The 16,295-nt window shown below is 46.8% G+C and overlaps 1 protein-coding gene across 3 annotated transcripts; it reads left to right on the top strand.

The window, feature by feature from the left end:
* The first annotated feature begins 4,712 nt into the window (after nt 1-4,712).
* RWDD3 (RWD domain containing 3) lies at nt 4,713-15,977 on the top strand. Of its 3 annotated transcripts, none has more exons than XM_066597381.1 (4): nt 4,713-4,831; nt 8,043-8,425; nt 10,081-10,196; nt 15,847-15,977. In XM_066597381.1, exons 1-4 carry the CDS (start codon nt 4,747-4,749, stop codon nt 15,956-15,958), a joined length of 696 nt encoding a protein of 231 aa, XP_066453478.1. In that variant the 5' UTR covers nt 4,713-4,746; the 3' UTR covers nt 15,959-15,977. The 3 variants fall into 3 exon arrangements, with proteins under 3 accessions (XP_066453478.1, XP_066453477.1, XP_066453479.1); XM_066597380.1 differs by having other exon boundaries at nt 7,956-8,425; XM_066597382.1 differs by lacking the exon at nt 4,713-4,831 and adding an exon at nt 6,194-6,285 and having other exon boundaries at nt 7,956-8,425.
* Nucleotides 15,978-16,295: the final 318 nt, after the last annotated feature.

Here is a 16,295-nt window from a genome sequence, read left to right as displayed (position 1 = left end):
CTCGTCTCCATGGTTCCGTCTAAATTCGCTGGCAGCTTGCTTTTTTAGACGCGCTTGCGCAGTCCGGTCTTCTCCTTTCAGCACGAGCCGCTTCAGTGTGCTCCCCGCTACAGCTCTTCTGCGCATGCGCAGACGAGCTGTCACTGCTCGGGAGCGCGCTGGAGCGGCCATTCTGTACCTTCCTCTGTTAGAGGAAGGTGCAGAAACTGGAGCTGCCGTCCGGAGAAGCCGCCCAGCTGTCCTGCCGTCCAGGTAAGTGATGGGCCGGGGGGGGGCTGTCGTCGCTGTGATGCGCCGGGGGGGGGGGGGGCTGTCGCTGCGATGGGGGGGGGCTGTCGCTAGGCCGGGGGGGGGGCTGTCGCTAGGCCGGGGGGGGGGGCTGTCGCTGCGATGGGGGGGCTGTCGCTAGGCCGGGGGGAACTAGCGCTGGGCCAGGGGGGTAAAAGATGGGTCGGGGGTGATGTTCACTGACAGGTGAAGGCCCCGGAGCCCAGCGCTGGGCTCCGGGGCCTTCACCTGGGCTGAGGGTCTAGCGCTGGGGAGCCGGGAGCGTAGCGCTGGGGAGCCGGGGGCTAGCGCCGGTTACCTGCTGCCTGGCGGTGGGTGACTGGTCGGCGGCTGCGGGGCGTCTGGTCGGCGGCTGCAGGGCGTCCGGTTGCCATGGAGACACAGCTGGCAGCGTCTCGGGAGCGCGCACGTCGGGCTGCAGCGAGCGACGGGGAAAGAGCCGGCGGCCATCTTGGGGAAACTTTTATAAGTTGCTGAAACGCTGGAACGGTAAGTACAAACCAGCTAGGAAAGTCATTTACAGGGGTAATTAGTAATGTATGTTTAATTAGGGGGATTGGGCAAAAAAAAAAAATCACTGCTTCCTCGAGACATCTCCTTTAAGGGGTTAAACTGCCCAACAAGTGAACGAGCCGACGCTAATTTATTTATTTTTTTATACCAACTGAAACATAACGAGAACCGCAAGATTCTCCTTCATCGTTGGCTCATGTTTAAACTGAACAGTTATTCTTCACTTGAATGTTTTTGTGAACTATAACTGTTCTGTCTAAACGCACCAAAATACCAGTTTATGGAGAAAACTTTTCAGCAGTTATAACTCTGACATCACAGACAGGATTACATCTATATGTACAGAAGACTGGATCCTCCATAGGTATAAGTGGTGACCATCTACTCCCCTCCCTGCAGAATGACCTCCGGCACATCACAGAACATGTCTAGAACAGTCTCCCATACAAGTCAATGGGTCCCTCCTGCCCGCTGTGTGAACGGCCCATGAGGCTGCTGTAAAATCTGCACCAAAATATGTGTTACATGTGGATTCTGAAATAGATTCATTCACACCAAAATCTGCTCTATGTAAACGTAGCCTCAGGTCTAATTCGCATGGCGACCTGTCTGGCGCATACATACCGCGCAGTGCGTGGGCTTTTCTTGTTCGTGAAAATGGACATAAATAGGTACTTGTAGCAATATATTTCACACGGACCAATAGGATGTCAGACGCAAAATCTATATCAATAGTACTGTACAAAAATGTATAATATCTCCATCATGCTGCATGCACCGATACCATGCCTGCTCACCCACAATCCCTACCCCATCCCTTCTACATCCCGTTTTCTTCTGATGTGGGGGAAAAAAAGCGTTAAAAAAAATGAAGGCGTTGTTTCGATCTGGTTGGTTTCTATAAGGGCCTGATGACAGATCAAGAGCAAATCTAACATCCATATTATGCGAGCATTCGCCATGGGATTCACGCACCGCAGTTAATCTTGGGCTGCAGCTCTGCCCGCTGTAGGTCACTGGGGTTTGTGAAAATCTCATTCACTTACGTTATACAGTAAATTGCGTTGCGGCTGATCTGCCGGGTGTGAACGTACACTTATAAATGGAGATCTCAAGCAGCGCTGATGGTACAAGTAAAAATAAATAGCACATGTCACCGTGTAGTGTTCAGCACATCGGACAGCTCACGGGAGGGATGTCTCAGTGCTGTCCGTTGCAAGTTGCGCAACTTTTAAATCACTTATGTGCATGAGCTCTAAGGCCACTCTCACACGTCCATTTTTTAACCGCGATTACCACGGCATCTTGAACGCTGCAGTAACCATTGTATAACTCTCCCATTTACTTCAATAGGGCCTCGCAGACATCCGCTCAGAAAGCGCCGCGATTTTTGAGCGCTGTTTGCTCTATTTTACCGCAATTAACGCAACTCATCACAATGATGGGGTGTGTTAAAAACCACTGCGTCCGAAAACGGCAGTAAAATTGCAGTATTTTGCCGCCCTTGTGTGTGAGAGTGGCCTAAAGGCCCTTCTCCACGGGCTGATAATTGTTCGGATTCCTGTGAGAATGTGAACTATTATCGTTCAGTGTAAATGCATGCAGCGAATGAGGGTTTTCGCTTCTCATTCGTTGTTCAGTTTCTGTATGTAGAAAACTGAATGATGACTCGGCTGTGCGAACAGGCAGCATCACTTCTGCCTGTTTACTGTGAATGGAGGCTGGCGGGTCAGAGCTATCCTCGGCCGGTTCCATCTCCACTCACTAGTCATAATTATACTCTATCATGGGGTGACCAGATTTTCCCAGGGTCAAAGTGTGGCAGAGGGGTGTGGTCAGGGGCGGGGCTTATCATAACGTATGATTTTACTTCCGTTGTTATAAAAAGTGCAGGGCCGGTTCAAAAAATACAGGGAGCAAATTCTGCATCATTTCTGCATCCAAAAAACAGTAAAAACACATACCACTGGTGCAGATCTTGACTGGATATCGGCTGCATACTCGCAGCTGATTTCATACTATGTTTCGCTCCCCCTCTCCTCCTCCAAAGGCTTCCCGCTGTCAGCACTCCTCGCTTCCAGGTCCAGCATCACCTGACCAGCTCCGCCGCACCTGACCAGACTGCTGGGAACCAGAAGCGGGGGAGCGCTGACAGCGGGAAGCCTTCAGAGGAGGTGAGGGGGAGCGCCGCGTAGCATGAAATCAGCTGAACCAATGATACAGATTTTGACAGTTTTTTTGGATGCGGAATTTGCTGCAGAAATTTCCGTTGTGGACATTCTGCAACATTTCTGCCATGTGTAAACATCTTGAGGTATCCTGTCACATGCAGAGTGCCCCAGTGGTAATGGTGTCCCCTATATTGGCCCTAGTAGTAATAGTGATCCCCACAGTGGCCCCAGTATTAACAGTGCTCCCCTATACCAGCCCAAGAATAATAGTGACCCCCAGAGTAACCCCATAGTATTAGCGCTCCCCTATACCAGTCCCAGCAACAATTATGACCCCGACAGTAGCTCCAGTAGAAGTAGTGCCCCCTATACCATCCCCAGCAATAATAGTGACCCTTACAATAGCTCCAGTAGAAGTAGCGCCCCCCCCCCTATACCATCCCCAGCAATAATAGTGACCCTTACAATAGCTCCAGTAGAAGTAGCGCCCCCCCCCCCCTATACCAGCCCCAGCAATAATAGCGACTCCCGCACAGTAGCCACAGCATTAATAGTGATACCCACAGTAGCCCCAGTAGTAATAGTTAACCCCCACAGTAGCCCCAGTAGTAATAGTAACCTCCACAGTAGCCCCAATAGTATTATCACTCCCTTATACCAGCCCCAGCAATAATAGTGACCCCCCCCCACAGAAGCCCCATAGTATTAGCGCTCCCCCTAAGACCTATATACTTACCCTGCTCCTGGTCTTTACAGCTCCGCTGCTCCTCTCAGCGCTGCTGTCCGCATCAGTGTGATGCCTTTAGCAGCGCCTCCACCCGTCCCCTCTCCTCTCTTGCGGGACCAAGGAGGAGAGGTGAGGGGAGGAGGGAACGAAGATCCCAGAGGCACACACTGCCGTCGGTGTGTGCATCCGACCCGCAGAGCTGCAGCGTGATAGCCAATCGAGGAGCTGCACCCCCCCCCTCCCAGCTGGTAATCACTATAATGGTGACCTGACGTCTCGAAAGCGGGTAAAATGGCTGTCCCACTGGGATCCTGGAGGAAAGCGGGACACAGCAAAGGCCCCATAGAAGTCTGTGGGAGGCACTCAAATGTGCAATACGCTGCGCAATTCCGTGAAAAATGTTCACACGCATGTATTTTTGCTGTGCATTTCGGTTGTGCAAAAAAAAAAAAACCTGCATGCCCTATGTGCTCCCAAAGTCCCCATGCAAATATGCATGTGCTCCTGTGAAGGGGACCTAAAGGTATTGGAAAGTTTTTTTATGCTTAGCAAGGGGTTACATGCGAAAAAACAGATGCAATCGCATCAAATCAAGTGCAATCTACTTTTCTAATTGCGACCATAGACTTGAAAGGGTAATTTTTGGCTGATAATCACAACAAATAAAATATGCTGCAAATTTTTTTTTTTTTTTTGCTTAGGCTGATTAAAAAAAAAATCCCACGTGCGGATTAAACCGTTTACGGAATAATATTCTTTCCTTCTGTACAATTTGGATCTGAAAATTGGATGGAAAAATAGTTTGTGTGAATATGCCTTTAAATGACTAAATAACAGAGAAGTGAATTAAATAAATGTAATGGTGACGTCACTGGGGGTCCGGCAGCCTGTGAGCCCCCCGCACTGCTTGCTGCTCCTTGTCCTTATAAGCACGCAGTAACATCAAACCTTAGCAGACACTGCCCTCTAGTGGGCCGTGGCGGCGCTGCAGGACTGGTGACGGGCGGCGGAAAGGGAAGTGCAGTGGGCCTCCTGTCGGCTGCAGGGATGTCGGAGGCGGCGCTGGAGGAGCTGGCAGTGCTGGCAGCCATATACTGTGACCCGGGGGAGTGTGACGTCCTCGCACGATCAGGTGATTGCACTGGATCGTCGCTGATCCTCCGATCCACCCCCCAAACTGGATCGCAGTGCAGTGTGTGATTTGTAGTACTTCTATGTGTGACCGCTGCCAGAGGTTGGTGCGCTCCCCCAAAAGTGCTTCACAAGGGCGAATGCGTCTCAGCGTTGTGTTTTTATGGAGTGAAGAATTCTTTTTTTTTTTTTTGCGCGTGCATTGGAGTATTTTATTGTATTTTTTGCAAGGCATGCACATTTGCGCATTGACTTCTATGGGGAGCTTTGATGCACAGATAAGCAGAGGAATAGAGCGTGTTCGGTTTATTATTCTGCACGCAAAATACGGAAATATGAGCGAACCCATTGAAAATGATCAGTTCTATTCTCTGTGTATTGCGCGCATAAAATTTTCGCCCCCCAAATACGCCCGTGTGTAGCCGGCCTGGATCTTATGGTTGGCACCACTGCTGTAGGATGTGCCGCCACAACTCTCTTTAACCCTTTAGCAAGCAGCTATTTTTCTGGTTTTCATTTTTTGGATTTTTTTTTTTGTCATCATAGCCGTATGAGGGCTGGCGTTTTTTTTTTTTTTTTTAAATGTTTTTAAAAAAATTTTTTTTTATTTAATGGAACAATTTAATCCACCATCTTTGAGGTAATAGAATAGTCAGCAGATCTGATGATCCCCCAAATCTCCGGATTCAGTTCCCGTACATCAAGTATAAGGCCGGCTTCACACGGCCGTGACAGGCTCCGCCGCGGAATTCCGCTTCGGCGGAAGATAGCGTGAACGTACAGCTTCCATTGACTGCAATGGAAGCCGTCCGCGCGTACACCCGCGGCAAATAGAGCATGCCGCGGGTGAGGACGGGAGATTTTACGGTGCGGAATTCGCACCGTAAGCATTGGGCTATTAGGTTCAATAGAACCTTATAGATGCGGGCAACACAAATCTGTCCGTGGGAAGGAGCCCTAATATTGCAGCATCAAGGATCTGATAATATACATATATATCTCACTGTACGGAGCCATTACTAACCTTCTCAGCGTTTTCTACTAAATGTCCTATTTGTTGCCACTAGTTGATACACTGACAATCCCTGTATATAAAGTCACCCGGGTCCCATAACACCCGCAGAAGTATAAGGCCGCGTTCACACGTATCTGCATGAGCATTTGTGTATAAAAAATGTGCACACGCGATACGCAAAAAATAGAGCCCATTGATTTCAATGGGTTCGCTCACATGTGCGTATTTACGTGTGCGATTTGGTTTGTTTACCTGCCCGTTTGCGCAGGTAAAGGACACGTCTTGAAATAATTGGCTATTTCAATGGCTGGGAGCATCGGTTTGTGTTTTTTTTTTTTTTTTTGTAGGCTGATTTCATACAGAAAATTCCGTGGTGAATCCCGCCATGTGAGCGCATCCTCAGAGAGTCAAAAAATAAAAACCTGAAGGGGCAAATAAAGGTGCTGCACTGTTCTTTTATACTTACCATGGTTACATGCAAAACAACGGATTGCAGTTACATCAAATGAGTGCAATCCGTTTTTTTTAATCGCACCCATACACTTAAATAGGTGATTTTCATCTGAAAATCGGTGCATGTTTTTTTTGCACACAATTGCACATGACACAAAAAGTGCAGTAAAAACGCTGTTGCTCACGCAATGCCCGATGCGCACAAATACACGTACTCGCTTGTGAATCTGGCCTAAGACAAAGAATTATCTTAATATTATTGCTTTCAATTATGCTGGCGGCAGCATCGGCGGCCCCATGGAAGCAATGGGCACGGATTATCGGTCACAAGCTTTTTTTGCACATCCGTTGATGCGCTGTTTTGTGCACACATACATGCTCACAAATACACGCTTGTCTGACTTTGCCCTAAAGATATTTGATGTGGGCCTTTTTGGAGACATGGCAAATGTCACCTTGGTAGTCCAGTTCTGTCCAGACGCATCCCAGCCTGTCCTCTCTTATCGATGTGGTGTTTTAGGTTGTCTGGTGTCTCCAACGGCGCGAACATCCGTTAGGTCCATCAAAAACTTGGAAACTTGTTCTAACTTTTCACGTCATTCTGGCTGTTGTATGCCAATTCATGTATGATAAAATCTGCTTATTTTGCACCATTCTTTTGAGAGACCCTATATATGCAAATAGACTTTGTGACCTTCTGATAGGAATTCACAGAATTTACTATCCATAGCCCTAAAGGCCCGTTTAGACACAACGATTATCGCTCAAAGGATGTCTTTTGAGTGATAATCGTTATGTCATTTACATCACAAGATGATCGTTCAAACGTTGAGTGATCATCTTGTGCTCCGGAGGATGCAGAGAACAAGCGAGGGGCCGCTTGTTCTCTGCATCCAGCTGTTCCCCGCTCTGAGCAGAGGATACAGAAGACAAGCGGGGTGTCCCCGCTTGCCTTCTGCATCCAGCTGTTCTCCATTCGGAGCGCCCGGCTGTTATACAGCCGACGCTCTGAGCAGAGGATGCAGAAGACAAACAGGGTGTCCCCACTTGTCTTCTGCATCCAGCTGTTTTCTGCACGGTGCGCCCGTCTGTTATATAGCCAAGCGCTCCGTGCGAGGTATGGAAAACAGAGCTGGACAGCTGCGTTTTTCATACCCCACCTGTCATCAGGGAGCGGGATACAGCTGAAACAATGGTATCAGCTGTATCCTGCTGTGAATCCCTGATAAGGCTCATCATCGTCTTTGAGCACGCTGAAAGACAACGATAAGCGACGGCGTAACGAAAACTGCAGGATGTCGGCGCAGTTACACAAACGATTGTTAATTAAAAGAGGGCTTTGAGCGATCTTTGAGCGATAATCGTTGTGTCTAAATGGGCCTTAAGTCCCTCCTCCATTCCCCCACCCATTGATATGTGTCCTTGATGGGACAACATTTTTTCAATGTTCAGTAAAAGCACCTAATAGAAGTAAGCCTTGATAGGATGTTGTTGTCAGGAAGCTTTTCATAACCTTTACCTGTCCGCTAATATTTGAGTCTGGATGCCCTTAACCAAAGATTAATGACCTAGAGTGGGATTGGGAAATGTAATTTCCCTGTGATGTATTGCTGTCAGCATGTTGCATCCTGGCTGATTGGGTTCCCGTGTTTCGTAGAGAGTGGGATAACTGTGATGATTCAGACCAGCGTGCGCAGGATAGCGCAATCTGACATTCGACTCCGTCTTGTATTTGATCTGTCAGCTACATATCCATCCTGCCTCCCCAATATCTCTGTCAGCTCTGAAGAACTTACCAGGGCGCAGTGTAAGGAACTCCGAGACAAATTACTTGGCCAAGCCCGGGAGCGTCTCTCTGAACCCATGATACATGACTTGGTCTTGTGGACACAGCAGAACTGTAACAGTTTAATTGGGAATTCTCTCCAAGATGAAAGCTCCCCCCTGTCAGCGGTGACTGACGATGGGGCATGGACAACACTTTTACATTTAGATCACATGAGAGCCAAGAGCAAATATGTCAAAACTGTAGAGAAATGGACGTCGGACTTGAAGCTGACGGGGAAACTGATGTTCATGGGCAAGATGATACTGATTCTTCTGCAAGGGGATAAAAGGAATATTCGGGTGAGTGCGAAAGTGAACAGTTTGTGTCTTTATCTGTATGCTATGATATAAAAAAATATATAAAAACAATAACCTTAAGTATCGGACCAGATGTAAGAAAGATTTAGGAGTTTCATGGTGGTCTGTAGTTTTTTTCCCATTTTTAGTCTTTCTAAGTCCTAACATTTGTTAATTCCGATTAAAGGGAACCTGTCATGCAGTCTCATCTGTGGGCAGCTTGTTCTAGAGCCGGAGGAGCTGAGCACGTTGATATACAGCTTCTTATATATAGAACATGTATTTTATTCATTGATATCCCTTCTATTGCTATGCTTAGGAGTCCAGTGGGCGGTACTACTTAGTAATTGCCAGCTAGCAGTGTATGCACACCGATACCAGATAGGCTGTGAGTCATTGCGTAGTACCGCCCACTGGACTCTTAAAGGGGTTGTCCCGAGGCAGCAAGTGGGTCTATACACTTCTGTATGGCCATATTAATGCACTTTGTAATGTACATTGTGCATTAATTATGAGCCATACAGAAGTTATAAAAAGTTTTATACTTACCTGCTCCGTTGCTGGCGTCCTCGTCTCCATGGTGCCGACTAATTTTCGCCCTCCGATGGCCAAATTAGCCGCGCTTGCGCAGTCCGGGTCTTCTCCTCTTCTCTATGGGGCTCCGTGTAGCTCCGTGTAGCTCCGCCCCGTCACGTGCCGATTCCAGCCAATCAGGAGGCTGGAATCGGCAATGGACCGCACAGAAGCCCTGCGGTCCATGAAGACAGAGGATCCCGGCGGCCATCTTCAGCAGGTGAGTATGAAGACGCCGGACCGCCGGGATTCAGGTAAGCGCTGTGCGGGTGGGTTTTTTAACCCCTGCATCGGGGTTGTCTCGCGCCGAACGGGGGGGGGGTTTAAAAAAAAAAAAACCCGTTTCGGCGCGGGACATCTCCTTTAAGCCTAGACAGGGAAGGGATTTCAATGAGCAAAATACTAATTATATGGAATCTTTCCCCACAAAATAATATATATCAATCTGCTGATCTCCAGCAGCTCCATAACGTGCAATATGCAGACCAAATACTATGTTCAATGTGACAGGCTCTCTTTAACCCCTTCCGGACATCTGTTGTAAATTGTAAAGGACCCCAAGGCTGCCATGTATTCTTACCTATTAAGTCATGCCTGTGGTATGACTTAAAACAATTTTTACCACACCATGAATGCTGTAGAGCACCCCCCACCCCCCAAAAAGGTCATTTTTTTCTTTTCTTTCACATTTCACAGCACTCAGAAATTTTTAAGAGTTTTTTAAAACCATATCTGGTATGTTGAATGGTTCCTTTGAAAACTCCAACTTGTCCAGGAAAAAAACAACCAGAAAAATACAGTTAGGAGGGTCCAGATGCGACGGATTTGGCACAGAATTTACAGTAGCAGCAGAGTGAATGAGATTTTGAAAGTCTCATCCTCAAGCTGTGGAAATAATTCACACAAATCCTGTGCGGAAATTGACATGGGGTGCGGAATTCGCAGGGGAATGGGACGGTCAAAGAGGAAACGGGGCTCAACATGGAGATGGGGTGTCTTCTTTACCTTAATGGTTAGAGGAGTCGTTCCTTTTTTTCCTGGTGTGTGTATACTATTGCTTCTGTTATTTTGTATTGCTTTTGCAGGAATATTTAGTCCTCCACAAGTCCTGTAAAGTTGATGTTGATTCCAGTGGAAAGAAATGTAAAGAAAGAATGATCAGCGTTTTGTGTGAAATGAGATTACCCGCTGAGCACAAAAGGTATGTCTTTAACCCCTTAGTGACCAAGCCTGTTTGCGCCTTAATGACCAGGCCAAATTTTGCAAATCTGACATGTGTCACTTTAACATGGAAAAACACCAGAAAGGTTTTGCATATCCAAGCGATTCTGACATTGTTTTTTCGCCACATGTTGTGCTTCATTTAGGCGGAAAAAATAGACCGATAGAAATTGTGTTTATTTATTAAAAGCGCCAAAATTGGGAAAATTTTGAAAAAATCGTCATTTTTTCACATTTCCAACTGCAATATCTTAAATATGTGCAAACATAATATAGAAATTTTTGCTAAGATTTATATTTCCACCCGTTTACTTTATTTTGGGCGCACATTGGAAAAACTTTCGTTTTTTTTTAACTATTTAGGAGACGTACAAATTTAACATTACTTTTTAGCATTTTGAGGAACACTTTGTTTTCCTATACCAAGCCGAGATTGGAAAGGCTCATGAGTGTCAGAATAATAGATACCCCCCCAAATGACCTCATTTTAAAAACTACACCCCTTAATGTATTCACTGAGGGGTGTCATGAGTATTTTGACCCCACAGTTTTTTTTCAGGAATTAATTCAATTTAGAGGAGAAAAAGTAAAATTTCATATTTTTGCAAATCTGTCATTTTAAAGACATAATTTTTTCCTATAGTTTACATGAAAATCAGGATTTACACCCCAAAATGGATACCCCTATTTCTGCCGTGTTCAGAAATATACCCATTGTGGCCCTATTGTTATATCTGAGTCCACAACGGGGCCCAAAATGAAAGGAGTAGTCAGTGTCTTTCAAAACAGAAATTTTGCTTGAAGTCCTTTTAGGCCCCATAGCACACATGTAGAGTTCTTGAGCGCCCAAAACCATAGAAAACCCCCACAAATGACCCCATTTTGAAAACTAGACCCCTTAAGGAATTTATCTAGGGGTGTACTGCATATTTTGACCCCACAGTTTTTGAATGAATTCAAACCAAGCAAAAGGAAAAAATTGTGATTTTCGTTTTTTCGGCAATTCTGTCATTTTAAAAACAGCTTTTTTTGTACAGCACACATATGAAGGAAGACTTGCACCCAAAAATGGATACCCCTGTTTGTCCCGTGTTCAGAGACATACCCATTGTGGCCCTAATCTTATGTCTGGATACACAACGGAGCCCAAAATGAAAGGAGCGACCGGTGGCTTTCGGAACACAAATTTTGCTTGAAGTCCTTTTAGGCCCCATTGCCCACTTGTAGAGTTCTTGAGCGCCCAAAACCATAGAGAACCCCCACAAATGACCCCATTTTGAAAACTAGACTCCTTAACGAATTTATCTAAGGGTGTACTGCGCATTTTGACCCCACAGTTTTTGAATAAATTCAAGCAAAGCAAAAGGAAAAAATTAGGATTTTTGTTTTTTTGGCAATTCTGTCATTTTAAAAACAGCTTTTTTTGTACAGCACACATATGAAGGAAGACTTACACCCCAAAATGGATACCCCTGTTTGTGCTGTTTTCAGAAATATACCCATTGTGGCCCTAATCTTATTTCCGCATGCACAACGGGGCCCAAAATAAAAGGAGTAATCGGTGGCTTTCAGAACATAGATTTTGCTTGAAGTCCTTTTAGGCCCCATTGCCCACTTGTAGAGTTCTTGAGCGCCCAAAACCATATAGAACCCCCACAAATGACCCCATTTTGAAAACTAGACCCCTTAACGAATTTATCTAGGGATGTACTGCATATTTTGACCCCACAGTTTTTGAATAAATTTAAGCAAAGCAAAAGGAAAAAAATAGGATTTTCATTTTTTGGGCTATTGTGTCAATTTAAAAACAGTTTTTTTTGTACAGCACACATATAAATGAAGGCTTTCACCCCAAAATGGATACCCCTGTTTGTCCCGTGTTCAGAAACATACCCATTGTGGCCCTAATAGACTTACAGGACCCATGGCTAGGCCTACAATGAAAGGAATACCCGTTGGATTTCAGGGTACAGCTGAATAAATTCCAGGCCCCATTGCCCACTTATAGAGCCATTGAGCGGCCAAAACTATAAAGAACCCCCTCAAATGACCCCATTTTGAAAACTAGACCCCTTAACGAATTCATCTAGGGGTGTACTGCGTATTTTGACCCCACAGTATTTGAATGAATCTAAGCAAAGCAGAAGGAAAAAGTTACGATTTTCAATTTTTTTGGCAATTTTTTCAATTTAAAAACAGTTTTTTTGTACAGTGCACATAGGAATGAAGACGTTCACCCCAAAATGGATACCCCCGTTTGTCCCGAGTTCAGAAACATACCCATTGTGGCCCTAATCTACTTACAGGACGCATGGCAAGGCCTATAAAGGACGGAACACCTGTTGGATTTTAGGGCACAACTGAATAAATTCCAGGCCCCATTGCTTATTTGTACAGAATAAAGATTGACTCCCTAAAAATCCCCCCCCTCCCCCTCAGCGCCCTTTTTGGCGTTCGCAAATCTTAGATAAAAGTAAAAATGTGAACTGTGTAGTATTTCCGAAGACAGGGGTAATTACGGAGGCTGGTTGAATGGGCCCATGGGGCAATAAAACCGGGTATCCCCCCCCTCCTCTCATGCTTTTTGGGGGTATTTCATGACCTCAGTGGCGGGTATGGGGTGTAAAAAGTGGCGTTCCGTGAGTCTCCGTAAGCTTGATGAGGTGCGGCGGTCTCACACAGAAGGCGCTCAACAAGGTGCTCCTGGAACTGCAGGAAAGCGAGCGTTCCCGGGGCTTCTTGTAAAATACGTATCACAGGTAGCGGTCTGAATAACGCCGGGCTCACGCGGGTGCAGGCGGAATCCGCTTGCGGAGGCCCACAGCGGATCCCATCTGTGAGCCCGGCTGTGACCCTGCGTACGGCTGCGTAATGTACTGCGCATAACTGCCTACTCACACAGGCGGTCATGCACAGTACACCTTTGTTTGTATTTCCCGCACCATCGCTTAGCGATGACGCGGGTACCCGCAGCCCGTATACAATGTAGTTGCGTATGGGCTGCGGGTATATCCACGACCATGGAGCACAATGGGCTCTATGTTGCCGATATCCGCAGTAAAATAGAACCTGCTGCGTTCTCTTTTCTGCGAGTGGATAACACAATTCTGACCCGCTAATGTGAGCGGAATTGTGTAATCCAATGCGATTGATCTGCGTATTACCGCGGATCAGACGCATGCGGAATCCGTCATTCCTATCCGGTCATGTGAGACCGGCCTAAGGTAGATCGCTACCTTTTTATCACGTGACCGGGGACCGCTCAACGAGGCCCCTGGTCACTGCTCCAGGCTCTCTGTGACCGTTGGTCGCTGGGAGCAAGGAGATTTTAAATTTCCTGGGCTCCCTGACTCCTGCGCATGTGTCCGGCTTTTTGCCGGCAATCGCATGTGCAGAATCCTGGAAGGTCCACGGAGGAAGATCGCGTCGGGATTCAAATACGGAGGCCTCCGGTAAAAAGATTCATCTCCTCTCACCGATCGCATCAGTGAGGGGAGATGAAACTTCAAATTTTTTTTTTAACTTTTACGTGATCGCCATTATTGGATAATGGCGAACACGTGACCAGGAACCGCTCACCGCGGACCCCCATTAAATCTCCATGCTCTTGGCTACGTTTTGTAGCCAGGAGCAGGGAGAATTTAAATTATCCTGGCAATCCACAGCTTTTGCGCATGCGCCCGCCATTTTGGCGACGGGCGCGTGTGCAGAAGCTGTGGTAAGGTCCGCGGATAAATCTGGGGGCCTTAGGTACGTACTTTCATCCTCCCTCACGGATATGATCCATGAGGGGAGATGAAACGTACGCTTTTTAAACTTTTAAAAACTTTTTTTTACTTTTTTTTTTTTTTACTTTTTTACACTTTTTTCTCACTTTACATGATCACTGTCATCCATTGGATGACAGTGATCATGTCCCCGGTATAATCTCTCTGCTCCCAGCTACACATGGCAGCCAGAAGCAGAGGGATTTTAAATTTCCCGGGGCTCGAGCCCGTCTGTTCACGCGCCCGATGTCAATCATCGGGCGCGCATGCGCAGACGGGGATTCGGGTCCCGGGACATCGGGACACCGCTGAGGACTGGGGGTGAGTATTTTCACCTCCCCTCATGGATCCGATCCATGAGGGGAGGTGAAACTGACTTTTTTTAAACTTTTTTTTAACTTTTTCGCGATCGCCGCTAACCATTGGATAACGGCGATCGCGGTACCGGGGACCGCTCACCGCAGTCCCCGCTGACATCTCCTGCCTCCCGGCTACCTACAGGAGCCGGGAGCCAGGAGATTTTAAATCTCCCGCGCCGCCGGGCCTTCTGCGCATGCGGCTGACGTAATGCCGCCTGGCGCGCATGCGCAGAAGACCGGCTTCGGGCCCCGGAGCGGCAGGAGAGCGGGGAGCAGCGTGCCAGACCTGGGTGAGTAATTTCAGCTGCTCCGATGGATCCGATCCATCAGAGCAGCTGAATCTTTAACTTTTATGTACGTTTATTTACTTTTTTTGCGATCGGCGCTATCCATTGCATAGCGCCGATCGCAATGCCGGGGGGGGCTCCGAACAGCCCGGGATGACAGCTCCATGCTGTCAGCTACCTGCGGACACCGACAGCATGGAGCTGTCACGTCCACAGCCCGAGGGGCACTATTCTCTGCAGGAAGCATGTTTTTACGTCCTCAGAGAATAGAGCCCACTTCGGGAGGACGTAAAAACACTATGGGCTGGTCGTTAAGGGGTTAAGAAGGTCATCTAAAGGCACCCGGTAAATGACCAATCTGGGCCAGAAGATGTGTATCCCCGAATCTGAATTATTGTAGCTCTTCCATTTTACTAGGAGGGCAGAATTAGGTGTGCCATCTGAGCTCAGGTAATAGGCTTAATGTGAGCGTTCTAACAGAGGGTTATGTTGCAAGAGCTTTCTAGGCTTTAGATCAGCTCTTTAACCCTTTGCAATCCAATTTTAGATTTAGGGTTTCCTAGGGGGGGTTTCTCTTTCTTCCATTAAGCAATGGCGCCATCTGCTGGCTAGAGCCAGTACTGCGATATGTGACATGCCAGAGAGGCCCCCAACAACAGAGCAGCCAGTAATATATAGTAAGAATACCCTGTCAGACGTCTTCCGACATCGAAGCTCTGCAGCCTTCAATCAGAATGTCTTTAGATGTCAGATAGTTCATTGGAAAGGGTTAAAGCTAGAGATGAGCGAGCGTACTTGGAAAAGCACTACTCGCTCGAGTAATTTGCTTTATCCGAGTATCGCTGTGCTCATCCCTGAAGATTCGGGTGCCGCTGCGGCTGACAGGTGAGTCGCAGCGGGGAGCAGGGGAGAGCGGGCAGAGAGAGGGAGAGAAAGATCTTACCTCCGTTCCTCCCCGCTCTCCCCTGCAGCTCCCCGCTCCGTGCCGGCACCCGAATCTTCAGGGACGAGCACAGCGATACTCGGATAAAGCAAATTACTCGAGCGAGTAGTGCTTTTCCGAGTACGCTCGCTCATCTCTAGTTAAAGCTCTAGTCGTTTGATACGTCTGCAGCCGTAAAGTTCACTGATGTGATAAATTGCAAGGAGTCTTCTCTCAGCTACATGTTTGCTTTAAGAAGTATAAAAATTTGCATTTTGTTTGTTTTGTGTTACAGATTTCCAACATTTGAAGTAAAGGAATATTCAGCACTTAGCCAATTGGAGAATGAGTTTGACATGGCCGGACTCTCCAAGTTTTACACAGAGTTTGTAATTGGTCTAATGTGAAGAGACAAAAAGTATCACTACAGGCCTGTAGAAAAATGCATCATAGAAAGCTAAGCTGTACCTACTTAACGAAGCCTCACCTCCTACCAGATACTATAGACAATTGGGAGAGAACCGAGGAATGAAGATTGGAGAAGTCCGGGAAGATCACTATATAGTTATTTTTTTCTTTTTTTCTCATTCATTTCTAGGACTTTTAAGCAATATACAGTAAGATAGAAATGTGTTACCTGTTGAGCTATGTTCATTTGCCTATATTGTTCCATCCTGGACAAATAGCCACAACCCTCAGCACTGCAGATACAGGATTTGTTGCTTATTAGAGATGAGCAGGCAC

This window comes from Eleutherodactylus coqui, chromosome 3 (genome assembly GCF_035609145.1).
Source record: "Eleutherodactylus coqui strain aEleCoq1 chromosome 3, aEleCoq1.hap1, whole genome shotgun sequence".
Taxonomy (NCBI): domain Eukaryota; kingdom Metazoa; phylum Chordata; class Amphibia; order Anura; family Eleutherodactylidae; genus Eleutherodactylus; species Eleutherodactylus coqui.
Note: the sequence above shows the minus strand (reverse complement) of the source record. Positions and strands in the feature narration are given on the sequence as shown.

Coding starts and splice junctions, on each gene's coding strand:
- RWDD3 (XM_066597380.1), top strand. CDS start 4,747: ATGTCGGAGGCGGCGCTGGAGGAGCTGGCAGTGCTGGCAGCCATATAC. Junction 4,832..7,955: donor TGACGTCCTCGCACGATCAG/GTGATTGCACTG, acceptor CGTGTTTCGTAG/AGAGTGGGATAACTGTGATG. Junction 10,197..15,846: donor TTACCCGCTGAGCACAAAAG/GTATGTCTTTAA, acceptor TTTGTGTTACAG/ATTTCCAACATTTGAAGTAA.